The following is a 26,510-nucleotide window of genomic DNA, read 5'->3' as shown; positions in this document are numbered from 1 at the left end:
GGTGACCATAAGTTTGTTTTCTGTGTCTGTGAGTCTGTTTCTGTTTTGTAAATAAGTTCATTTGTATCGTACTTTAGATTCCACATGTAAGTGATATCATTTGGTATTTGTCTATGTCTGACTTAGTTAGAATGACAATCTCTAGGTCCATCCATGTTGCTGCAAATGGCATTATTTCATTCTTTTTTATTGCTGAGTAGTATTTGTGTGTGTGTGTGTGTGTGTGTGTGTAAAATATCTCCTTTATCCAGTCATCTGTTGACAGACATTTAGGTTGCTTCCATGTCTTGGCTATTGTAAATAGTGCTGCTATGAACATTGGGGTGCGGGTGTCTTTTCCAATTAGAGCTTTCTCCAGATATTTGCCCAAGAGTGGGATTGCTGGATAATATGGAAACTCTGTTTTTAGTTTTTGAAGGAACCTCCATATTGTTTTCCACAGTGGCTGCACCAATTTACATTCCCACCAACAGTTAAACCAAAATTATTAAATTAGTCTTCTTTGCTAAAAATTTACCTAAATTATGCAAACTTAAATTCTTAAAACATTTGAGCTTGTTTTTGTAGGAATAATTTTTTAGCACATTAAAAGTCTTAAAAGTTCAATTTCCTTATTTTCTGGGAATTTGAGGAATGCTCTTTGTATCTAAGCACTTACATATTTTTATAAACCAGTGAGAATAGAGCTCTTTTAATTTCAGAAAAATATTATGAAAATATTACACACTGACAAATTCCTTTCTGAATTACAGATGTCATCATTATTACTATTCAAGCTGTTACCATAGGAGAAATGTTCATTAACAAGGAACAGCTCAAAGAAAAGGCAAGGGGGGGCTAGGAGTTTTATAGAGGCAGGTAAACAAGATAGAGTTTTATGGGAGTCATGAGGTAGCATGAAAATGATTCTTTTTGGAATATGCCAGGGCAGAGTGGGCCTTTGCAGTTAACTGTTTCTTGGAACACAAAAGGGTTGGGGGGCAGTTCCTAACCATAGCTGATTTCTAGAAACACAGGGCCCAGATAGAGTTCAGTACAGTCAATGAGATGATTCTGCTCTGTCATTTTTGTCTGTAGAGTTTCTGTGTATTCTCTTTTATATGCCGTACTATTTCTGCTTGCCTTTTCTGTTGGTTGCTTTTGTTTTTTTGTGCTTATGACTTGTCTCCCTAACTTAATCATAGGCTCTCTGAGGGAAAGACGGAGGTCTTGTGTTGGTTTGTATTTCTCCTCCCCCCCAACTCCCTCCTCCTTTTGCCTAACACTCAATGTTCCATCCCGTCTACCCAAAAGTCAATTTAGACAGATTATCTCTTTTTTGATGTGCTAAGACAGTAAGTAGACTTACAAATTATAAGCTTTTCATAACTAGAAGATAGCATCCAGGAACTTTCGAAGTTACAGATTTAATTTGTATTTACAGAGACCTCATGGATGGATAAATCTTTTTCTCTAATTGATTTCTTCCCGGTTGCAAATGTAATGCCAAGCTATTCTTTTCTGTGTTTGTTTGTTTTGAGAGAAGGTAATTAGGTTTATTTATTTACTTATTTATTTTGATGGAGGTGCTGAAGATTGAGCCCAGGACCTCATGCGTGCTCAGCACATGCTCTACCACTGAGCTCGACCTTCCCACCTCAAGCTGTTCTTTTGCTAGATGATCACGGAGTTCGCCTTCATGAGCAAAGTCAGCGTCTATTGATGTTTTTATCAACTTCCTGCTCACCAGCATACCTGATTCAGCCTGGAACCAGGGCATTGTTCGGATCTCAAATGTTATTATGGAAAAGATTTCATGAAGAAGTTTATGTATTGTGTGGGCACTAGAAAACTGTTACAACCTCACAGTAGCAAAGATGCCATTTTAAATGATACTTATGACTAGAATTCTGTTTCAAGTAAAGTATCAGGGAGAAGGTAGGAACAAAATGAGCCCATTATTTAAAGTGTCTGTGGAAGCAAATGAAACTGAAGCAATTAGGATGAAGCCTTAAAAATAAACTATAACACATGTTTGATGATAAAGAATATTCTCTTACATCTACTCAACAAGGCTTAGTGGAAGCATAATGAAAGACTAGATTAATGTGGACAAGAGGTTAACCTGACACAGTGTCACCAATAGCAAAAAAAGTTACAGGACTTCAAGGAAGTCAATGAGGATAACTTTAGTGAAGGAAACAAAAGAACTTTAGAAGAGGCCGCTTCCACCTCCATTGTAATAATTACATTTACAGAAAGGCAACCACACGTTGCTGCACATGAAGTTATGAGTTTGTACATTCTACACTCAGCTTTTATGAGCAACAAGTGCCAAGACTTACTCAAAAAAAAATTCTAGATTATGTCATAGGGTTAGTCCAGAGAATCCAATCTCCAGTGTTGTCTACACATGGCTGAGCAAGTGCATCGTTAAGGCCCCTTCTAGATTCTAGCTTTCTTAAAGTCCTAGAAGTGGTAATCAGTGGTCATTATGAAAACCCCAGGGGGTACTACAATTTAAAAAAAAATGATTCCTGAATCCTTAGAGACAGGTTCTGTTTTGTTCAATATAGTTATAAAATTTTAAGTCTGAAAAATCAGGAATCCTGAATGGAAAATGTTACCAATCAACCAGAATATTCAGTTTACCAAAATATTTCATTCGTGGATCACTCTCAGCCATTTCCTATATAATCTCAGTAGGTAGATTTTTGTTTTTCTTAAAAGAAATGGGAATTGTAAGGGAATAGATCTCAAGGGTTAGATCCTTGGCTGTAAAGACTCCCTTGGATTGCTTGTGGCTGTTGGCTGTAGCAACTTGTTTTCTTGCAGAGATGAAGCATCTGGTTTTTGTTATCTCAATGATGCTGTCCTGGGAATACTACGATTGCGACGGAAATTTGACCGTATTCTCTATGTGGATTTGGATCTGCACCACGGAGACGGTAAGCCCTTCACTTTCAAAGGTGCTTGGCTGCTAGGACAGCAGTTTTTTATCAGTAAAGCTGCTTCTAGGCAACTGGTAACAGGAGAAAGGATTGTTGCAATTGAAATTTTCCTAATTGAGAATCCTCCAGTAGGTAGATGTTCTTTTACTGATGTAATTCATCTCGTGCTGACCAAGCTGCTTTCAAATACCAGGTTCCTGTCATTTGTCCTCCCCTCTCCTCTAGTAGCAAAGCTCTACAGTAGAGAACTTTAAGGAGTGGAAATCTAGGTGAGATTTCCTAGTGTTTACTCAGTAATCTGCCTCAGGCCACTTCCATAGGTTGTAAGTGAAACCCACCATTAGAGCTGACAGTCTTGATGCTTCTCTTAAAATAGAATGGGTGCATGATAGACTAACGTTCTGAGTTTTTCACCAATAGGGATCCCAACTCAGGTTGTGATCAGAATCTGTGCCACTTGTGCATTGCTAAAATACTTAGTCCTGCCCAAAGCCGGGGCCTCTTCTCTAACTTTAAAATAGCAGCAGAATCTCTAACAATTTGCCTTCACCCCACTAATCCTCTCTTAGAAGACTTCACTGGGAGGATGTATCCTGCCCCCCATGTACTTTCCATCTAGAATGTAGAGCTTCAGTGACAGTTCCTCACCTCTGTTTCTTTAATAGATCCTGTGTGTGACACGTATTTCCGTTGATCTAGGAACACTTAACCAATAAAATTAGTTAAGGCTGTGCCCTCCCCTCCCCCACGTCAGTGATTGCTGCTTCCCTGTTTCCAGGGACGTAGGGAGAGAAACACACAATGAAGGCATAAGAGAGGAAAAGAGCAGTATATGACAGAAGCTAGGGTCAGCTCTGCTGCCAGAATAGAAAAAGAAGGAAGGAACTGTGGGAGCAACCTCTGCAGGGAGTTTGCCCAGATGGAAGCTTCCATTGGAGTGCTGACAGAAAATTAAAGGTAACAGAGGGGAGAGAGAAGGGTTAAAACAACCAGCTCTCTACTTTGAGAACCATGTCCAATGAACGTCAGAGCACGCAGCCAATGCAAAACACAGGCTTGCTCAAAACCCTTCAGAGGCTCCCGATGGCCTATAACAAGGGTAACATTTGGCCCGTGGCTTGTTTTTGTATGACCAGCGAGCTAAGAATGGTTTTGTACATTTTTACAAGGTTGTAAAGGAAAGAAAATGCAATAAAGACTGTGTAGTTTGCAAAGTCTAAAATATTTACTGTGTAGCCACTTGGTTTGCTAAGCCTTGGCCTATAGTAGTGGTGCTCAGACCTGAACGTGGAGCAGGATGACCTGGGGGAAGCTCGTTGTCAAATGCAGATTCCTGGGCCACGTGCACCAGATATTCGGGTTTAGTAGGTCTGGTGGGGGACCCGGGAATCTGTATGTTAACAATACCCCAGTTATTCCACTGGCTACACTTTGAAAAGCAGCAGTCTTCACGGTGACGTCCACCCTCTTTCCCCTGTCTTTCAAGGCCTGCCTCAGAGAAGCCTCACCTCCTCTCTCTAACCTTCTCACGACTTGCTGTCTAGGCTCAGTGATGCCCAGACATAGCTCACTGCTGCCACCTCCCTGACTTTGTGCCACTTTTTCTGAACTTAGTTTTGCATTCTCTTCCCCTTTTTGCATCTTCAAGTTCTATGCAGTACCTCAAGTTCCAGTGATTTGCCCCAACCCCTCCAGCCCAGGTGGTCATTCCCCTGCTCACGTCCTGTAGTGTTTATATCGCTGATTTGATATTTAATTATTTATTGTCCTGTTTTGTTGGTGAATTCTTGACTGTGTCCGTGTCTTCTCCTCCCATAGAAACTTTCAGTTCCTCCAGAGCAGAGATCAAGTTGTTTGCTTCTCTCTCCTCCACCGTGGCTGGAACAAACAGAACTATGCCTGTAGTAGTGGTTCAGTAAAATATCTGTTGAATGAATGAATGATTATGAGATTCAAGCTCTTAGTATCAGAGTTCAAGAATAGAATCAAGTCCATTGAACCCTGCGAGAATGAAATAAGACTGTCACCTGAAACCGTGCTTTCCATTTGCAATGTTATTTCTACACCATTTAGAGTTTCCTGTTTTAGCCAACTTTTATGGTGTGTTTCATTTCAGTTTATTTCCCCTCTTCAGCACCTCCCTTCCAGTGACCCCTGCCCCACCTCCAAACTCTTACACATTTGATTTATTTTCAATCTCCCATGATTCCGTAACTAGCATCCCGCGGTGGCTTCACTGGCACCCCTACCCCGTCCTCACCTTCTCTCACTGCCTAACCACTCTTCTCTTTCACACCAAGCCCCATACCCTCCTATCAGTCTGTGTCCTTTCTTAAAGTATGATTTTTCTAACAATGCCTAATGGCGTTCCCCATGAGAAGAGATGCAAATGGTGACCAAACATATGAAAAGGTGCTCCACACCTGAACACTCAGAGGAATGCAAATGAGAACAAGACCATTCTTTCTGCCTAATATTAAAAAGAAGAATAATACTCAGTGCCAGTCATTATGTCAGAAAATGGGACTGTGCATACACCATTGATAGAAGTGTAAATTGGCACCACCTTTCTGGATGGATAATCAGGGTTTTCCTGAATTATCCTTGTTTAGACTTCCGTTTCTAAACTAAAATGCTATTTTAATTTATTGTGTTTTGTTTTATTTTGTTTACTTAATGCTTTGTGCCTGGAGCCTTTAACTGGTTTTAACTGCCTCCCTAGGGCAAAACGTAGGCTGGGAAATTCAAACATACCTGTGATATACAAATAGAGTTCATATTTTTTTAAGGTCTCTGTTGGCCTCTAATGAGGACTGAAAGCATTAAGTAAACAGAGACAATTTCTTTATTTGAAGTATAAAAGGGGGTAATACATGAATTTGCTAATAGTCCTTCCATTTTACAGTCAATACGTGATGCTGGGAGGAAAAGTATCGAAGTAGGCAGTATGTTTATCTGAATAAGTAGAGGCTCATAAGAGACATCTTCTATCTCCCATGTCTCTATTTGTTTTCTGACTCTGTTTAAATGGGAAGGAGACTCCTTTTTAGAAGCATTTCCCCCTATCTTTCTCCAGGCTTTAAAACTCTTGTCATAAAGCTGCTATTAAGGGACAAGGCCAGAACTACTTTCAGCCTTCCATGTTTTAGCCAGAAACTTGTACTCTAAGTTACTTAATTCACACGGAACTTTGCGTGAATTGCATTTAGAACTAAATCTGTATTATTAGAGAGGCACTTTATAATTAGGTTTTCACTGTATAATGCCTTATGTTTGTATTGGTCATGTTTTTCAAAGGGTTGCCACATTGTACTTCTTTGGGGGAAAAAAATCCCAAGAATTTAACTAGAACCACTGTGACAAAACAAAACATAAAGCTTCCAAGAAGGTGCCAGTCTCCTTTATTCAGCGCTGTTGATGATGCCTCAGTTCTGAGCTCCAGCTCCTCCCTACCTTTTAGGACAGGCTGTCAACAAGAGTCTGGGCATTCCATTGCTTGGAGATATCCAACTTTAATTTGCCATGAATTTGAAAAGGAACCCTAAACTTCACTTGGAGCCAAAGTTCTACCTCATCCTGTCGTGACAGAGATCCAAGACAGAGGGTGCTGTTACTTTTGTTCCTCAGTTTGTTAACTTTATTATTGCAGTCTTCTCTCTCTTCCTTCCCGTGGCTGCTTTCTAGAGTTTCAGTTGTTTGAAAACAGGAGTTGCCCAGATGAAGTGATTCTTCTGCTGTTTCTTTCTCCGGTAGGTGTAGAAGATGCCTTCAGTTTCACCTCCAAAGTCATGACAGTGTCCCTGCACAAATTTTCCCCAGGATTTTTCCCAGGCAAGTGCTCTGTGTGCTCAGTATTACTTTGGACTAATAAATACTGCCATTCTTCTGTACATTTCTTATATCTTGTATTTGGACAGTTGCATGCTGTTAATATCTTCTTGGCGCTACTCTATGCAAAAATTTAACACAGGCCATTTCAGATGACAATGAGAAGAGGAGTGTAATGCTCAGTCTTTATCCAGATGATTTTCATGGACTTTCAATAGCTCACTTACACTCACTGGACTATAAGACAGCCTGTGAAACTCCCCACATCCTGATAAGTGCAATGATACATTAATATGATATCAATCTAAGATGTATGAAAAATCAAGCCAAGGGGTTAATCTTTTTTCTCCTTTCATTTGATCCAACAAGATGGAAACTACGGTTTTTGCATTTTCTTAGGATTCTCCTACTTCCCCTACATTGTTTACAACAGTTGTTTTTCTTCATTTCACTCCCTTCGAAACCAAACCATCGTTAATTTGGAATTTTTCTCCTAATTGACCTTTTGATCTTCTGAATTCCGCTCAGAGGAGCCTTCAGGTTTTCTCATTCTCGTGTTCTCAAACCTCCTCACGGCACTCCTCTCTTTGACAGGAACAGGGGACGTGTCTGATGTTGGCCTAGGGAAGGGACGGTACTACAGTGTGAACGTGCCCATTCAGGATGGCATACAGGACGAGAAGTATTACCACATCTGCGAAAGGTATGGCAGCCATACTGAGCCAGTAACAAGTGGATGCCATTTCTGGAGGATGAAACGGCCTCCAATCTCACAGAACCATTTCGGGAAAAATGGCTACTGTACATCCGTGTAGCTTTTGTACACTGCTCATCATGCTTATTTGATCAGGTAACCATCCCCCTTCTGGGAGAGCAGAGTCTTTGGACCAGAGCCACACTCTTGATTCGAGCTCACCCACTACCCCACATGATTAAGCCATCCCAAGAGCAGAGCTTCTCAGCTGTCCTGGGGAATCCCTTTTCTGCTACTTTCTTGGCCAAAACCTGCATGTGTGTGATTTCATTAGCCTGGGAGAGTCAGTTTCAGTTTTCCATGATGGAGATCGGCTTCCATCTACTGGTCTGAATCTTAAAGAGTTCTTTATTACAATCTCTTGAGTTCTATTGTGGTGCTCACATTAGAGTCAGAAATCTGTTCTTTTTGCACTATAGTTAAGGATGAAATTACAGCCACTTGTAGTCAGATGGTTTGGTGCTAATGTGTAGAGAGCATGAGGGCTGCAAAGCCCTACAGAATGGGGAAGAGGGTGGCGAAACTCATATTCATAAAAATTGAGACTGGTCAGGTACAAATTCACTGCTGACACTGGCAGTAGAGAAAGTGAGTCTGACTACAAGTCGGCAAGTCAACATTACTTAAGTTAAGTAATGGGGATTGAGCTGCATTCGATGCCTCCCCGACTCAGCTCAGATTTCTCCCAACCTCTGGTGGAAATGGACTTCCCAAAGGAGCCTGCCCCGGCCGTCATCACTGGCAGTTGTATAAACAAAGTAGAAGTATTCAAAAATAAAAACTTTATGCGTCAAAGGTGCCTCTTATCTCCAGAGATTTGGCAAACTGAGTCAGCAGCGGTGGCACTAGCTTCTTCAGGATTTTGATCCTGTCCCCTGCTTTTTTTTTTTTTTTGAGCCTGCCATTGATGACTTTAATTGCCTTTTTTGTTCCCCTTAGGCTCTGTTCTGTCCTTGAGATGTGTAGATCAGAGCCGCTTATGTAAGTTTACTGAAGAAGATGTCCTGTGATTCTATGTAAAAGGAGAAGTATTTTGTTTTTCTTTTAATCCCCTTATTGACAGTGCTCAACGTTTTGTTGCCCTTTTTTTCTTTTCTTTTCTTTTCTTTTTTTTTTAAACCATAACAGGAAACTAGGTTGTTCTCTTCAGTGCTCTGTCCACAGGGTTTCCTAGAGCTTTTTCCTGGGTCTTAATTGAAAGGTCAACACCCATCATCCTGCAAGTGTAGTTGGTAAGCTCTGGCCCTCCCTAAAAGGATCACCTTACATGTGCCCCTGTTAAAGCTCATCTACCAGTCATCAAACCTCCTGAGATCTTCCTTTCTCCCCATCATCTTGGCATTTCACTTCCTGGAAAGCTGAGCTATCATCTGCAGGCTTGAGGATTTCCCAGTGCCTGCCCCAACTAATACTTACCTTTCTTCAGTCAGAAAAATGTCTGTTTCTCCCTAGTTTTTTTTTCCTCGCATTAAATCAGCTCCTACCACATGATAAAAAACATGTTCAAGCCCATGGTAAGTCATGTTTAAAAATAGCCTTGGTATCAAACTTAATTAGAAATATTTTAAAAGTGAATTTAACCCCGAGGAAAAGACCCGTGGAAGATCACACATGATTTTCCTTTACAGAAACCATGTTGCTGCCTCCATCCCAATGTACAGGAGGTCGACATTTATTAAAGATTCTTCCAGCTTGCCTACAAAAGTACCAGACACTCATCAGTTTCTAGTTCCCAGGGCCCCTCTTGCCTGTGGAGCCAAACCGACAATCTGCACAGTGAGCACCCAGAATCACAGGCTCCAGGTTTTCATTAGAGGGACAATGATTTTTCCCTTTGATTTCTTTGAGAAGTCGAGTCTGGTCAGGGCAGTATGTGAAGGCACCTCTGATTCCAAGGGTGCCAGAGAGGCTTCCGGACCCAAACATCTCTCCTGTTGGACTAAGCTGCTCAACTAAAATCTAAAATTCCTTTAACAGGAAAGATACTTTTATTCTACAATTAGAAATAGGTCTTAAAATGGAATTTTTGCATAACCTCTCCTCCTCACCCTCACTCTGCCGTGGATGTATGTTTAACACTTTGATCACCCACTGGGGATCAGGTGCCCCTGAGGAAACAACCCACCAAATCTGGGTGACGTGGAGATCAACGTGGGTTGAATAATAATGATGATGATGAGGAGGAGGAGGAGGAGGAGGAGGAGGAGGAGGAGATACCCAGGTACCCACCAACTAGCTTAAGAAATTGAGCATTACCAGTATTTTTGAACCCCTTGTGGGGTAAAGGGACAGTTTTCAGTTATCTGTGGCTACTTTTTAATTTTTTATTGAAGTATAGTTGATTTACAATGTTGTGTTAGTTTCAGGTGTACAGCAAAGTGATTCATTTCTACATCTACATAAATATACATATTCTTTTTCATATTCTTTATCATTATAGGTTATTACAAGATATTGAATATAGTTCCCTGTGCTACACAGTAGGTCCTTATCTATTTTATATGTAGTAATATGTATCTGTTAATCCCAAATTCCAAATTTATTCCTCCCCTCCTTTCCCCTTTGGTAACCATAAGTTTTCTATGTCTGTAAGTCCATTTCTAGTTTGTAAATAAGTTCATTTGTATCTCTTTTTTTTTAGATTGCACATGTAAGTGATATCATATGATATTTGTCTTTCTCCCACAGAACTTTTCTTTTTTTTTTTTAAAGGCATTCTTTCTCTTTCTCTCTTTTTAATAGAGGTACTGGGGATTGAACCCAGGACTTCCTGCATGCTAAGCTCGTGCTCTACTACTGAGCTACTTCCCTCCCCTGCCCCCACAGAGCTTTTCTTGACAGATTTTGAAAGGGTTAGAGCGTGAGTACTCTGAGCATTCAGAGGAGGAGGAATTGGGTACTGGAGGAGTAGATGAAAAGGGGCACAAAAAATAAAACAATCTCTGCAAACTAAATAGTTTCATAGAGGGTCAGCCCTAGTAACTGTGTCACTAAGTTCCGGTCATTATGTCTTTGACTACTTCTAGTTGCTTGGAACCGGAGTCTCTTGTACATTTACCATTATGACCTCTGACTCATCTGCCGACCTCAAAAGATAGAGCAGACATAGGAATAGCTCACTCACTAAAAAAGTCATTCTGTTTATCTGCAATCTCTTTTTCATCCTTTTTGTTCCATGAGGCCCCTGGTTTTCTGGCTCACTCCTTACCTGTGATAAATGAAGGACCTCTTACTGCTGATTCACTTACAAGATGCTCTAATTTTTGTTTGCCATGCAGTTTCTAGTTTACTCCTGAGCTACCTCTCCCTGTGGGATTCATGAGCCCTTTTTCCTTCCCTTCTTTCCTTCCTTCCTTTCTTCATGGCTTTTTCCTCTGCTATAGCCTTTTTTTTTACTTTGCCAGTTAGGTGGGAACTTAATGGTTTCATCTTAAGTTTGAACATACCATCTTTATTTTTTAAAAAGTTGTCTTAGGGTTTCTCTTTTAAGAGACTGGATATGGAATCTTTACATGAACATTTTCAACACCAAAAGTTCCATTTTATGTAAAAGACAATTTCACAGTCAGAGCTCCTAGGTCATTCAATGCTAATTTAGAAGGGCAAGGGTCATCATTTCCAATAAGGTATATACACACAAAATTTTGATAGGAGAGTAAAGCTGTTTTGCCAAAGGGAACCATTGGCTGATTCCCAAGCTCTGTCATCTGGAAGCGCAGTATTTTACTGCTCTGTCCACGTTTAACCTGTTTGCTCTTTAATTGTTTTTGAATGCAATGTGAGAGAGTCCGAATAATGTTTAAGCTGTTACCCAAAATGCTGTGTTGATGACTTTGGGAGCATGTATAGTTAAGGAATCTAGGAGAGAAGGACAGTAACAAGTACATCTTTGTGGTTGGCTCAAGAGAGGTTTTGTTTGTTTGTTTGCTTTAAGAGAGGTTTTGATAAGTAGTAGGGTACCTCTCTGAAACCAGAAATCTTGCAGGATGACCAAACTACTTGCTTACTGTGAACTGTCATGACATATGCATAGTTTGAAGAATCGCAGGGTTGTGTTCAAACTTCTTAGTTTGTATCTTACCCATCATTTCAGAACCCTAGCAGCCAGAAAGCATTCTTTACTAAGAGTCCAACTATTAGTATATATCTCACAGGAAAGCTATATATGTGGTGCTTATAATGTGTATGTGTACAAAGCATACTGAAGTTGATACAACCTTTTGGGGAAAAAAAAAACCCTCACATTTTATTAAGAATGTTCAGCTATTCAACTTTGTAAGATAATTAAGTACAGCCACTGCGTAAGTATTTCACCAAAAGGAAAACACATTGTTAAACAGACTTCTCAATGAATAGGGCTTATGAAAGGCCCTATTAAGCAGGATTTCTTGATCAATAGCAGTCAGTATATCCACATATGCAAAACTTTGCTAGTAAGAGCTATCAACCTGACCAGAGAAAAATCTTATTGTAGTGAACTAGGGTTCATAGTAGTAGTTATTAAAGTAAGAATCTACCTGTATTTGGCCTGTTCATCTTGAGACCTATGGCTTATAGTCTATCACTCAAAATTGAAAGAAACTCTTTTTCCTTATCAAAGATCACTGACGTAAAGAAAAATTCAGAGATCCCAGAAATTAAAAAAAAATTGCTCTTTTATGAGAGAAATATTATACTTTTCTATTTCAAAGGATGTCTTATAGCTCTTCAACTGCTTTTTTTCAAACATTAATTCTACTGTGCTTGGGATAACCAGAGTAGCCTCCCCTGAAAGAGCTTGTTCTCTAGGACAACACAAGTTCATTAAAGGAATAGCTCATTTAAACCTAAGTTTTTTTCCTGTGGGGAATTCCTTTGTCCATTTATACTGAGCTCCACTGCTACTCAGTGAAGAAGAGAAGAAAACATATTGCTAATACCTAGTATAATGTCTCTATAGTTTATATTTATTGTGTGAGAGTTTTCCTTAGACCCTACCATGGCCTCTGAGATACAAGTCAGTAGTGTTTTAAGCACAGGGTTCATTCCTGTGTGTCTGGGTCCAAAATTTACCTCTCTGAAGCCATTCTGACCTTCCTACAAAAAAACTGAGCTCCTCAAGTCACCTGATAGGATTTTTAAAACATTAATGAATGAATTAATGAGGGGGTACCAATGCAACATAGGGAATCTGTTTATATTTTGGTATAATGACACTGTTTTCTTCATCCATTCGACAAATGTTTATTGGATGTCAGCTTCATGCCCGCACTGTACCCAGGTACTGGTGGTGGGAAACACAACAGGTGAGGCTCCCACAGCCTGAAGCTTAGGTCCAAGGGAGGACTTGCCTATGCCAGGAATCGCACTAATCAGTGTTTGATTTTCTCCATTTGATACTTATAGCAACGTACAATCTACAATACATACAAAGGGACGTATTCTTATTCCTGCTTCACAAATAAGAAAACTGGAGCTTAGAAAGATTGATTTGCTTAAAGTGACACAGCTAGTAAGTGGTGACACCAGTTTGTTAACCATTGGCCCCATTGTCCACAAAGTGTCACATGGAAGTATGAAATTTTTCACAAGGAAAAAATACCATCCCCAAGACTTCTTGGAAGATTTATCTTAGGGGATTGCAGAAAACACGAAAAAAAGTTTAAAAAGTAACCATTTAAAATTATGCAAATGAACCACATGATCTGTAGTATATACAATCCATTGTGCTTCTGTTTGCGAAGGTACAATTTAGATTTTTGCCAAAAGAAAAAAAAACTTTCTTAATTCTGAGGATTTAATTTGTAATTTTATGGATAGAAAACAAGAATAAATATTGCCAGATTTTACTTCTTTTAGGTTTTAAATTTCTAATTAAAGTTTGGAAACATGGAGATTCTGTAAATCTGCTTTTTTCTTTATTTTCCACAGAGAAAATCCTGACTTCTGCATTAGAAAGTGAATAGTGTCACATGTCACTTTCTAGAGGTCTCCTCACAGAATTATATTCTTTTCATGTGTTTTTTTTTTTGGATGAGTATCACTACAGATTTTTAACATGCATTTTTGCAGCTGTAGGCGTAATTTATATCATCTCTTGGTCCTGGCAGAAGGCCATACCTATCGGGTAGAAATTATCCATCCTTTGCTATAGGTTGTTCATCTAATACTGATGGAATAAAACAAGAACCAAGGGACATCACTAGAGGATATTTAAGTGAAATGTTTCCTTTCACTATTGACTTTTAATATTAATATTTAAAGAAGAGATGTTTTAATGATGATAGGTTTTTCTTTCATTATACTGATAAGTCATCTAGAATTTATCTTCCACTTGGGACTCCAGATTCCTCATTCAGTTTTAAAAACAGGTAGACCGTCAGTGAAAGAGAACCCAACAATTAAAGCCTACTCCTCTGGGCTTTGGCAATGTGGCAAAAGCAATACAAACACATATTCACACATAAATATTTCAAGCAATACAGACTTTTCCAAAATTCTCTTTCATCTGATGAGAATGGAACATCTCTCTAGAAATTTGTGTTTGAGAACAAATAATTATATAGCCTAACTTCCACCTTCATCCCCATTTTCATCACAATCTGAGAACTGGTGAAAAATCCTTACAAAATTACCTCTCTTCAGTTGGGTCAGAGAGCTACACCACCTCGATCATCACTAACTCACTTTGGCTCAGTGATACAGGTAATAGAAGCTGCTAATTTGTTCTATAAGCCTTGAACTTTGAACTCAGCCCTCTATAAGTAAGATATTTGTAGTCAATGCTTTTGTTCTGTTTGATAAACTTTTATCCTGCCTCTGTGTGGTATGGCAGATGTAAAATGCCTGTTGTTTCTGGAAAATGGATGACTCAGACACTAATTAAATTCACTGTTAACATTAGCCACAGGTGGAAATGAGACCAAAGCAGGCCGTTCATTTTTTGTTCCTAGTTAAAATGTGACTTTTAAAATATTAAATTCAAAAGACATTAAGTGCCTAAGAATATAGGATAATTTGGAGGAGGCGGGATACTGTGCTTAATTATCTAAGTTGTCCTGAACCCTCTGTCCGTGAGCTCGCCCTCCCTGTCCCCAGTACTTGGTTAGAGTAGGGTTGGAGAACTGTTTTTTTCCCCTCACTTGATCCTTTGAGCTTTAAATCCAGGTGGTTAGAGGGAGAGTTCCTATATTCTCCCCCTCCCCTCTCGGCCAGTGGCTTTCCTGACCAGTTCCTAAACTCCTGCACCAAGGAGCCCTGCTGCCATGACAGCCCCCTACCCCTAGCAGTCTTCCTAGGTGATTTATTTATTTTTTCATTTAAGTCAAGGAGGACAATCTCCTGGAACTCTGTGCGTTTGTGCCATCACTCTGATGTGCACCTTCTCTGCTCTCTTCTTCTTAGTGCTGAATGATCCCTGCCCACTGGAGAAAGAGACCTGATTCTTCCAGAGCGGTTTAATAGATTCTGATGCTAGACCATGCTCTGAAACAACCCAGAGACAGGAAGACCGAGATCATAAATGGAAAACTTGAGAATTACACCCTTTAACATAGGACTGCTCTGAAAAGAATCTGAAATTTGACTATTTACCTGATGGAACATTCTAGCATCAAAATTTCGTGTTACTCCTCCCAGCTGCCCTCCACTGTGTACCGGTTCCCCCATCCTAATTCTCCCCACTCCCGTGTTCTTTCATCACTGCCCTGTCTCTTCGCTCTAGCCTTAAAAAAGTACCCTTTAGGCTCTGCTCCCACATGTTACAGTTTGAATGACTGTACCCGACACTGCCCTTCACCCAGCAGCTGCCGGCACTGATGAGCTGCCTCGTTGTGTCCTGTTGACACGGACCGTACCGAGGTGAGGCTCAGTCCGGAGTTCCCCTCCTGAGCCCACGCTCAGTCTGGCCGGGCTTTGCTCTCTGTGCGCTGTGACCCGCTGCGCTGTCAGGAAGGAGCGACACCCGTTAGTACTTAAAGAACGACCAAAGGAAAGACTCCTCAAAGAAAGTCACATCAAATAACCTGCTAACGGGTTAACAAGTGAAAGGGTATGGATGTGTGCCAGGCACTAAAGGCGGCAAGTTTGCCTAGTGCCCCTGAAGGCTGAGTTGGAGGCGAAGTGGTTTGCATATATGTCCACCCCAGGTGGGAGAATCCGGAAGAGGAAGGTGAGGGATGCTGGAGAGGGGACGGGGCAGGGTTGGGGGGACTATCTTAAGTATATTTGGGATGAAAATAGAAAAATATCTATCCTATTTAGCTATAGGCATACCTCACTAACTCAGCCTAATTAGAGGAAAGCCAGTCTGAATCATGGAATATTTTTAAATACATTTTTATTACTTTCAGGCACTAGCCATGCTAGTAATGCAAACTAGACTAACAGCATCGTACAGTACCTCAGGGAAGGGGCTTTAAGAATCCTTTGTAATTAGCATATCAATTATTTGTATGTAAGTGGATGTGCACAAAGTGTGTAAAAAGTTTATTCTCTTAAGTAGGACAAACATTCCCCAGTGCAGTCCTGTTTACACTATTAATTTGCTTAGCCAGCCCTTTTTGTGCCAAGATAGATGTATGTAAGACATGCTTATTTCCTCAGGGAAGAATGAATCGCTTCCCTGTGTTTAGTCCAGTCACTAAGAAGCGGAGCGCCACTTGATTGGTTTGGGATTTCCAGGATATGGAGTTTTGAATTTGCATACAGACTAGAGAGATTTCATATGGAGAAGATCTGGCAGCCGTTGCCAGAGACCCAGTTTCCCCATCTGGATTTCATTGAAGTGATCTGGATTTCATCAAGCAACGGGACACTGATCCTAAATGATCCACCAGACACTCTAACACAGGCATGTTTAAAATACATCCTGCCCCAGAAAAATAACTGCTAAAATATGATGAGTTGGAGTTACTCTATGTGCAGTACTTAAAAGTAATAAAAATGCATTTCTTTTTAAGTCCCACAAAAACCATGCAATATCAAGTTAATGAGGAAAATCAATCCCCAAACTCTTTCTTGCACACCTCATTGTGTGACGGCATCGCAGAGATTTCCAATCATCTGGGAAAGGATATTATATTTTGATGAGCTGCACCAGGTGCTAACTATATGGCAGGATTTCGGCTTTGAATCTTAGGGAGGCCCTCCGGGGTAAAGAAGGGTGAGGGAAGGGCTAGGGGCATGTTTATTGTTAACAAATCATTATTGTCCACCTAAGTTCGAAAATCAGAGCAAGTGAATTGAAAAAGAAGAAGTATCAGGTATATAGGGAGTGTAGAAAATATGATTAGGAAATGAGAAACAGAGATCTAGGCCTATATTTCTCCCCGTATGGATTAAACTATGTTCTGGGTAAATTGTGAGTTCTTCAAGGCTTAGAGGGTAAAAACTAAGTGCAGCAAGCATGAGGACAAGCAGTAAATATACACACAAACGTTGTAACTACAGTTTGGAATCACTCCAACTCTCCCCTTTCCCTCAAGGGCATCACTATCCAGGGTCTGCAAAGGCCAAATAGCTGTTTGGCTTCCAATCTGATTTTTTTGCCTAAGAAATCAGAGAAGTCGGTTTCAATTTTAATAATATATTCTCTCCACCTCTATCTAACAGAAAGGCACTTGTGTTTCTGCCCCTTCTTAAAGTGAATTTTGTGTTTGGTGAAAGGTAATAGATTGGCAGTACTGGAAAAGGAATTACTGTATTCCCAGAACAGGTATAACCGGGCAGTGACACTATGAAATTTCTCTCTGCCTTTGGGGAACATTAGAGCGCCATTCAGGAAGTCACTGCTATGGTGTGCTGTGCTGAACACCACGGTATCCTAGTGGGCTGAAAGAATTAACAGAGCACTCGAAGGGCCTGACTTAAGGTCGTTCATTTATTCACTCAATATTAAGGAGTGCTTACCATGTGCCTGGTGCCAGGAGAAGGCTTTTGCAAATGTTCTATCATTTAATCCTCATAATAACCCTGCAAGGGAGAGACTATTCCTCTTCTTTTACAGAGAAGGAAACTGAGGGTCAGAGAAGTGAAGGGATTTGTCCAAGTTGCTTTTGCCAGCACTGGAACCAACTTCGTCTGACCCCAGGTGCTGTGTTCTCCCTGAACTCTGTGCTTTGGGGGCTGCAAAGGGGGTGGATGGGACCTCTGCCCAAGTAGTGTGACGCAGAGCAGAACGCAGTCTTTGCCGTGTGAGTGGTCTGCAGTTTCAGAGCAGTGAAATGATTCTCCCCGGGTCAAATAAAGAGTCATTGGTACAGAGCTCGTTTTCTTTAAGTCCTCTTCCATTTGGGGTGGGGGGGGTTGGGGGTTGTATTTTGTTTGGTTTTGTTTGTTTGGTTTTAGCTTAGCTCTCCAAACCAGCCTGCCTCTCCAGCCATCCCATCCCCTGCCTAGATAATATACACTCTGCTTCCGGCAGCCTCTGGTCTTTCCGAAGGTGGAGAGCCAAAGAGAACTGGGGTTTAGTGAATAAAGCACTAGATGTGAATTAGAATTAGCGTTCTAATTCTAGCTCTGACGAGATTCACTCTAGGCCCCTGGTAAGGCCCTTTTATTTGGGATGAGTCACTTTCCCCTGTGTGAATGAAAATGGTTTACTTCAAAGAGGTAAAGAGATAAGTAATAATAAACTAAAAATAGTGCACAGCCCTTTCTGTTGCCAAGGTGACATGTAATTGATGAGTGGAATTACTTACTACAAGGCATGTTAGAAGGCGATGCCAATTAGAATCTATGTTCCTCTAGAATGGATCAGCAGTGAGAGAAAAGATGCCCCTCCCTGTAAAACGTGAAACTCCATCTTGGAAATTAAAGCAGCAAAAGCTATGTGAGGATTGTTTTCGTGGGAAGGTCAGGGGTTTAGGGGTTTGAGGTTTGTTTGTTTTTGTTTTGTGGCTTTGGGGTTTTTGTTTTGTTTGGGTTTTTATACTAAAGCTGTTAATGGAACCAGTACAGCTTGTCTGATGCTAAAAGCAGAAACAGAAACTTATAGGAAATTAAAAGTCTTCTGGATATGTCCACAAGACACCCATGGCCCCAAATAAAATGACACATCATCCTCACCGCAGGAGGCGCGCCCCCCAATTCCCTGCATCCCTGAACCATTTGTAATAGATATTCAGGAGTTGCTGAGGCATTTACCATATGCTACATCCCCTGGCAAGTTGAGTTTTTGCAGAATGAGTCAGCAGTACCTGAGCTGAGATAGGATTGAGGGAATTTAGAGAAAACAATACCTGTGAAAAGTTGAAGAGCTCCCATTCGGGACTGATTAGTGATACTTTTGGTCCTTAACACAATCCTTCCTCTGAATCCCACCCAATGCAGTAGATTTCAAATGTATTTCATGGTGGGGGCAGGGATATAATAGCTCAGTGGTAGAGTACTTGCTTAGCATGCATGAGGTCCTGGGTTCAATCCTCAGTGCCGCCATTAAAATAAATAAATAAAAATTTTAAAAAAATAATAAAATGTATATCATAGAAAGGGTTTTGCTGCTGGCAGTCACTTTTCTCAGGTTGACTTTGGGAGCTTACAGTGTTAGTAGCAAATGTTTCTCTCTTCTCTCCCTCTGCATCCTACCCTCCTTGGTTTTTCAACTTTGAATTCCTCATTTCTTTAATCTCTGTTGAGAAAGTCTCTAGGGTGTGCTGAGAGTGCTTGTTGGAAGACATAAAGATGAAAAGGCTAGTCTAGGCTGGTTTGCAAGCCAGAAAGTCAGGAGACAGAACCCGCAGGGAGCACACACCGGTCAGAGGTCTGGCTGGAGGGGCACGTTTGGGTAACAGATCTACCACCCCTGTTGATTAAGGGTAACTGTCACACCATCTCTCTGGCATCCTATTGCCCTGAGATGAATCTTTTAGAACTTTAAGTATTAACAAACAAGAAAAAACCAGGTTCCACCCCTGGCAATAGAGGGAAAGAGGCACCAGTGAAAGATCCTAAAGGCACACCATAGAAGCTATGGTCTACCCTGATGGAGTGAAAGGGAATAATGCTGCAATTTCATTCTGGGGCTTTTCCTTTTACCTAAAAGCATCACTAATGTCATCACCCCTGGCTTTCATTCACCTCAGGCACCAACCACCTTCCCCAAATCAATGCCTGTAGAAACAGCTGCCCCAGCCTCTCTTCCTCATTTGCACAGCCTTGTCGACAAAGCAGACTGCTGAATACTGAGGGGTCAGGTTTCTCATCAAGAGAACTTCATTTCAAATGAATATCTTCTGTGTTTGTAGGGAAGTTACTAATGTAGTATAATGACATGCCTGTCCTCCCTCTCCTTTCTGGGTCAGCAATTTTATACTTTCCCCACACTGAAAATGACTGATTTGCAGTGTAGCCAATAGCACTGTTACAGTGGTTAGAGAAACTTCCCCCAAAAAAATCTGGAATGATACTTCATTCATGTATTCATTTAATAACTATTTATTTAATGCCTACTATGTATTAAGTATTGAGTCTACCCTCAAGAAAGCTGGTGGAAACTTAAAAATTTTAGATAAACAGAGAGATATACCTGTATATTTGTATTCACACACATTCAAATAAAATAAAACATGGGAAGTTGTAAGAACCAAAAGAGATAAAATGCTGTGGGCAGTCAAAGGGAGAAAACACTTCAGAAAAAGGCTTAATTGAGGAAGTAACATTTGATCTGGGTTCTAAAGGGTAGCTAATTACTATATCTTTACAAAGTGTGTAAATGTGTATGGGTTTATGAAATCTGGGTCAGGTTTAAATATACGAGATTGCAGGGGATGATGTTCTACACAGAGTGTACAGCAAGATCAAGGTTAGAAAAGACTGAGTAATGTACAGAGAACAGCAGTGGTTTGGTTTGGCTGGGCTGTGCACTACACGAGAGGGACAATTTGCCAAGAAGATTGGAAAAGTGTGTGGGAATTCCATCAGGCAGGGGCTGGAATTCTTAGCTATGAAAATTTGTACCATTTCTGTAAGCATTTGGGGGAACTTCTGAAGATTTTAGAATGAGGGAATAATATAATTAGAGCTTGCTCAGGAAGGTTAACACTCAAAAAAGAATCATGCTGTGCCTACTATACTGCTGTGATACAAAATATGGGTGTGAAGTGTCCAGCACAAGCACCTGATGTGTGGTAGCTCAGCAAATCGTGGAAGCAGGTGTATTGTAGTGGTTTAGAGCATGGATTGCTGCCGGGCTGCCTGGGTTCAAAAGCCAGAGCTGCCACTTAACAGCTGGGTCATCTTGTAGAGATTTCTCAACCTCTCTGTGCTGCTATTTCCCCATCTATAAAATAGGATTAATAATAATACCTATTTTATACATCGTTATGAGAGTCAGATGAACTAATACATATGAAGTGCATAGAACAGTGATCTCTTTTGGATAAAATACTCAATAAATGTTAGCTGCCATTATGGTAATTTTTTTTCATGAAGGAGATGGAACTTGAGCTGGCCTTTCAAGAATAGTTATGATGTAGACATGTAGAAAGGTGACTTTCAGGCACAAGGAAGTACATGACAAAAAAATATACTTGTAAGAAAGTGCAAGGTGAGTGAGGTGAACCATGAACAGTTCAGACTGCCTACAGAATAATATGGGTTAAGGAGTTATTGGAAAATAAGATAAAAAAGACTGGAGTCATATCATGAAGGACATTAACTCATAGACTAAGAATTTTAAGCATTATCTAAAGACAATGGAGCGACATTGGTATTTTTGAGTAAGGAAGTAACTTGATCAAGACCATCCCTAAGGAAAGTTAATCTGATGGGGGTAGGTGTGTGTGTGATGGATTAGGGAGGTAAGAGACTTGAGGCAGAGAAATTAATTAGGAAGCTATTGGTGTAATCCACAAAGGAAATCATAAAGCCTTAATTACAGTCCTGCCATGAGAGGAGAGAGAAGGGAATGGGAGAGAGATTGGTGCAAGTCTGGTAACTGAAGAGGAGTTGGAAAAGGGAGGAATCAATCACAAAGAGCCTCAGAGTTTTGAACATGGGTTACCGAAAGGATGGGTTATTGTTAGCAGAAACAGGGAATAGAAGAAATAAGATGATAGGTTCAGCATGGTCAAAATGGAGCTGTAAATCACAGCTGACTTTGTAGAAATTGACAAGCTGATTCTAAAATTTATATAGAAATTCAACCCAGAATAGCCAACACAATCTTGAAAAGGAAGAACAAGGTTGGAGCATTTTCTAACTTTAAAATTTACTGCTGGGGAGGGTAATAGCTCAGTGGTAGAGGACTTAGCATGCACAAGGTCCTGGATTCAATCCCCAGTACCTCCATTTAAAAAAAAAAAAACTTACTGCAAAGCTACTGTAATTAAGACAGTTTGGTGCTGACAATGAATGAGGCTAGACATACAGAGCAATGGAATAGATTTGAGAGTCCAGAAATATGTACAGTCAACTGAATGTATCCAAAGGATGCCAAGACAATTAAATGGGAAAGGAATAATCTTTTCATCAAATTGTGTTGGGACAACTGGATCACATACAAAAGAATGAATTTGGACCCATACTTCACACCATATACAAGAATTAGGTCCAAATAGCCTAAACAGTCAAAATGTAAGAGCTGGAACTATAAAATTATTAGAATAAAACATAAATGTAAATGTTCATGACCCTGAACTAGATAATACTCTCTTAGACATAACATCAAAAACACAAACAACAGAATCAATAGAGATAAATGGGATTTCATCAAAACTTAAAACTTTTGTGCTTCAAAGGACACTATCAAGAAAGTAAAAGACATTCAATAAAAAAATGTTTAAAAAAAAAGACAGCCCATAAAATGGGAGAAAATTTTTTCAAATTGTATATCTGATAAGGGACTTGTATTTATAATATATAAACACTTACAAATCAATATTAAAAAGACAAATGACCCAATTGAAAAATGGGCAAAGGACTTGCATAGACATTGCTCTAAAGAAGATATACAAATGGCCAAAAAGCACATGAAGATATACTCAACATCATTAGTCATCAGTGAAATGCAAATCAAAACCACCATGAGATGCCACTTTATACTCACTAGGATGGTAATAATAATAATAATAATAAAAAACAGAAAATAACATTTTGGTGAAGATGAGGAAAAGAATTGAAACCCTCATACATTTTACATTGCTGATGGGAATGTAAAATGGTACAGCCCCTATGGAAAATGTTCTAGAGTTCCTCAAAAGGTTAAATATAGAGTTACCATATGACCCAGCAATTCTACTACTAGGTATATATATTAGAGAAATGAAAACATGTCCACACAAAAACTTGTACACAAATGTCCATAGCAGCATTTTTCATATTAGCCAAAAAGTATAGAAATAATCCAAATGTCCATCAGCAGATGAATGATGAATAGATAAAGAAAATGTGGTATATACAAACAAAGGAGTATTATTTGGCCATAAAAAGAAATGAAGTACTGATGCATGGATGAACCTTGAAAACTTTATGCTAAATGAAATGAAGAGGCCAGTCACAAAAGATCACGTATTATATAATTCCATTTATATGAAAGGTCAAAATTAGACAAATCCATAGAGACAGAAAGTAGATTACTGGTTGCCAGGGACCGGGGGTTGTATTGGATACAGGGTTTCATTTTGGGAGGATGAAAGTGTTCATTGTGGTGATGGTTGCACAACTCTATGAATATACTAAAAGCTGTTGGATTGTACACTTTAAACAGGGGAATTGTATGGTATATGAATCTCTATAAAGTCGTTCTTAAAAGATTTTTTTAAGTACTTTGTAATGGAGCTGTAGCCATTGATGCCCAACTGCAGATTTTTGAGTGGTATCAACTGACCATTGCTTTGGAGAAGTTGAAAAAGATAACAGAGAAATGGCTTTGGGATATCATGACACAGAGATCTCGCTCCCTTCAAAAGAACAGTTTCAGGAGAGCAGTGAGAGTGCTAAAAGTGGATTGCAAGAAGTATGCAAAGGTGGCCAGTAAGGAGAGATTTGGCGGTGCTGAGAAGGGAGGAGGAGATGGGAAACTTGTAACCTAAAGGAACAGAATGAGTAGGAAAGCAAAGACTAAGGATGTAGGAAAGAGCTCACTGGTGGTACATGGCCCTCAGAACAACAGGAAAGAGGGATCTAGTGCCCAGCTGGTGAAATTAGCCTCAAGGAAGAGGTGGAACATGAGGGAAGACATTTTCAGATAAAGAAAAGAGGTAGAAGAAGGCGTTTATTACACACAGCTTCAACCAAGTCACTCAAGCATGAGGCAGCAAAGGTTTGATCTGGAAAGATACACACCAAACTTCTCATCCTTGGCTGAGCTGGTTGAAACTGTGTGTAATGAATCAGCAGTTACCTCTAGAGAGCGCGTGGAGATAGCGAAAGGAGATTTTCCACTTTCATTTGATAGACGTTTATATTTGATTTTTTTTCAGCATCAAGAATGTACTCTTATGATATTGGTATTTTTAAAAAATTAGACTAGATGCTGCAAGAAACATAATCATTTACCAACTGGAGGAGAAGCAAAGAATTGCCAAGCTGCACAGAGGGAGTGGCACGTATTAATCACTCAATGAATGTTTGTGGAATTTGTGGAGTTGGGGCTGTAACGTAAAATGTAGCAGAAACAATTGGTTTGATTTCACAGATTTCTCCAGCAGAACAGAGCAGAAAATTCTGACCATGAGATTTATCCAAGGGCTTAAGGGTTGACAAGGCAAAAATGGCAAACATGTTAGGGAATTAAGTACATTTTAAATGACTAACCATCTTCTCCAAAATGAGCACTGAAGCACATCAGGTCAAAAGATAGGCTGGTGGACATTGAAAATATGAGAAAGACTAGGATACAGGAGTTATAAAGAGAATAGAGAGCAAGCTCAGTGGAGGAAACACGGAAGGAGAGAAAACTGTACACAGAAAAAGTAGCTCAGAGTTCAGGGTCTTAGAGGTGGAGCAATTCCAAGTGTTTTGTTATCAGCCTCCAAAACATGGCTATACCCAGCAATAAGTCAGGCAGAGAACAGGGGGACATCACTATTGTTCAAAAGGTAGAGAAACTATGATGTCAGAGAGTTAGGCAGGTCATGGGGGAAGGTGCAGTTCTCTTGTTCAGTGCAGTAAACTCATTGCTCAACCTAATGCCTGGTAAGTAGGCATTCCGTTAACGTTCATTGAATTAATGAGTGAATGGATGGATGGATGGATGGAATATTATAGCATTTATCATAGTTATTTGTTTTCCTTTCTTCTTCCCCTGCTGGACCATAGGCTCCTGGTATCTTACTTGTCTCTGTATTTCTAGTGCCCAGCACAGGGAAGAGTAGGTGCTTGAATCAAGATTTGAGTGAGTGAATGAATATTGAACTGCAGAGAATGATGATGAGGAAGGGGAAAGACAGAAGGATTGTGAACCAGGTGCTAAAATCCTCAAGGAAGGGGAAAAGCGTATATTGTAGGTCTATAGATAAGAACTTTGATAATATTTGAGTAGTATAAACAAATGGCATTGACCTCCAAAGAGGAGAAATTGGTAAGAGGGAGGAAAACTCGATTTGGAAGTAGTAATAGGAAAAGAAATATACCAATTTCTCTCTCCACATTCCCCATGAATTCTGGAGGAATGGACACAGCGTGTTACCTCCTTTGACCGCTATTACCTAACCCTCTCAATTTTTTCCAGACTTGCCTCACCTTGCTTCTTTTTGGTCTTGTGCCTGGAATGCTTCAAGACCCTTATTGCCAACCCTTCTACCTGCAGACTTTCTCTCTTTGGCCTTAGGTGCAATAGCAAAAATCAAAGTTCCTAAGCATTATTTTTCAGCAGCATCAGAACTGATCTCATACTTCTCCAGTGTCTCCCATTTGAGCATCGAACCAAATGAAAACTTCCAGTTTTGAATTTAAGATTATCCACCATGTAGCCCTCTCATGTGATGTAAGCTCTCCTCACTTCCAGTTGCTTTGACTTTTACGCTGTGTACCAAATACCCTACTTTTTCCAAAGCTTCTAATTAGAGAAAAGATAATTCTTTTCTCTTCCCATCCAGAGCCCTCTTCATCTGAACTCCCTGAGGGCTCATTTTCCCTTCCTGGCCATCATTAAAACAACTCTCCCAGAAGCACCTGCCTCCCTTTATCCTTTCCTCACTCGTAGTACCAAACACTCGTAAATGTTGGATATATATGCTTTTCTTGTGTGTCAGTATGTCTTCCCTATCAATTCTACCACAGGACTATCTCCCAGATGCATCTCTTCCTCCTGACTCTTGCTGCCCCTGGCCCGGCTGGTTGCAAAAGCCTCCCAAGAACCTCCACTGTATCCTACAGTATGGTCAGAGTATCTTTTCAAATATAAATCTAATTATGCCATTAGTGTACGTGCATGTGTGCGCACGCACACACACACATACACACACATGTTTGACACATTTCACACCCTTTAAGCCCAAACTCATTATTTCACCTGGCCTACCTGGCCCTTTGTGCCCTAACCTACATTTACTTCACCAGCCTCGCTCCCACCACTCCCTGTTCCAAGCCTTCATACTTTTTGTCTGGTTCCTTCTGGAAACCTAGTCCCTTACCCATAGTCCCCACAACCCTCCCTGTGTCCAACTCCTCTACCTTCACCCCACATGCCTGTAAACTTCTCCTAATCTTTTTTTTTTTTGAAATTTTTATTTCGAGATAACCATAGACTCACAGGAAGTTGTAATGGAATGTACAGAAACTCTCATGCACTCTTCCTCCAGCCTTCTTCAGTGTTGCCATCTTGCACAATTATAGCACAACATCAAAATCAAGAAGTTGGCTTTGGTATAATTTTTAGAGCTTATTCAGTCTTCATCAGTTATACATGCACTCGTGTGTGTGTGTGTGTGTGTGTGTGTGTGTGTGTAGGTCTATGGAATTTTTATCACATGTGTAGCTTTGCATAACTACAGCTACCAGCACAATCAAGATACAGAACTGTACCATCACCACAAGGGTCTCTCATACTACCCTTTTATAGCCACATGCATCCCTAA

General features: G+C 40.2%; 1 protein-coding gene and 1 long non-coding RNA gene across 5 annotated transcripts in view; one reads left to right on the top strand and one right to left on the bottom strand.

Moving 5' to 3' along the window:
- HDAC8 (histone deacetylase 8) overlaps nt 1-26,510 on the top strand; it is a 209,847-nt gene that overhangs the window by 57,873 nt on the left and 125,464 nt on the right. For 3 of the 4 annotated variants that reach the window (XM_006218467.3, XM_072955825.1, XM_015251332.3), the window contains 3 exons: nt 2,815-2,927; nt 6,684-6,761; nt 7,353-7,461. In XM_006218467.3, coding sequence (XP_006218529.1) covers nt 2,815-2,927; nt 6,684-6,761; nt 7,353-7,461 — 300 coding nt within the window. Of the gene's footprint in view, nt 1-2,814; nt 2,928-6,683; nt 6,762-7,352; nt 7,462-19,574; nt 20,334-26,510 lie in introns of those variants that run through there. The other variant, XM_072955827.1, reaches the window with a different exon arrangement.
- The window catches only part of LOC140691766 (uncharacterized), a 302,036-nt gene that overhangs the window by 185,612 nt on the left and 89,914 nt on the right, over nt 1-26,510 (bottom strand). The gene's annotated exons all lie outside the window — the stretch shown is intronic.

Source organism: Vicugna pacos, chromosome X (assembly GCF_048564905.1).
Source record: "Vicugna pacos chromosome X, VicPac4, whole genome shotgun sequence".
In the NCBI taxonomy this organism is placed as follows: domain Eukaryota; kingdom Metazoa; phylum Chordata; class Mammalia; order Artiodactyla; family Camelidae; genus Vicugna; species Vicugna pacos.
This window is presented reverse-complemented; position numbering and strand designations above follow the sequence as displayed.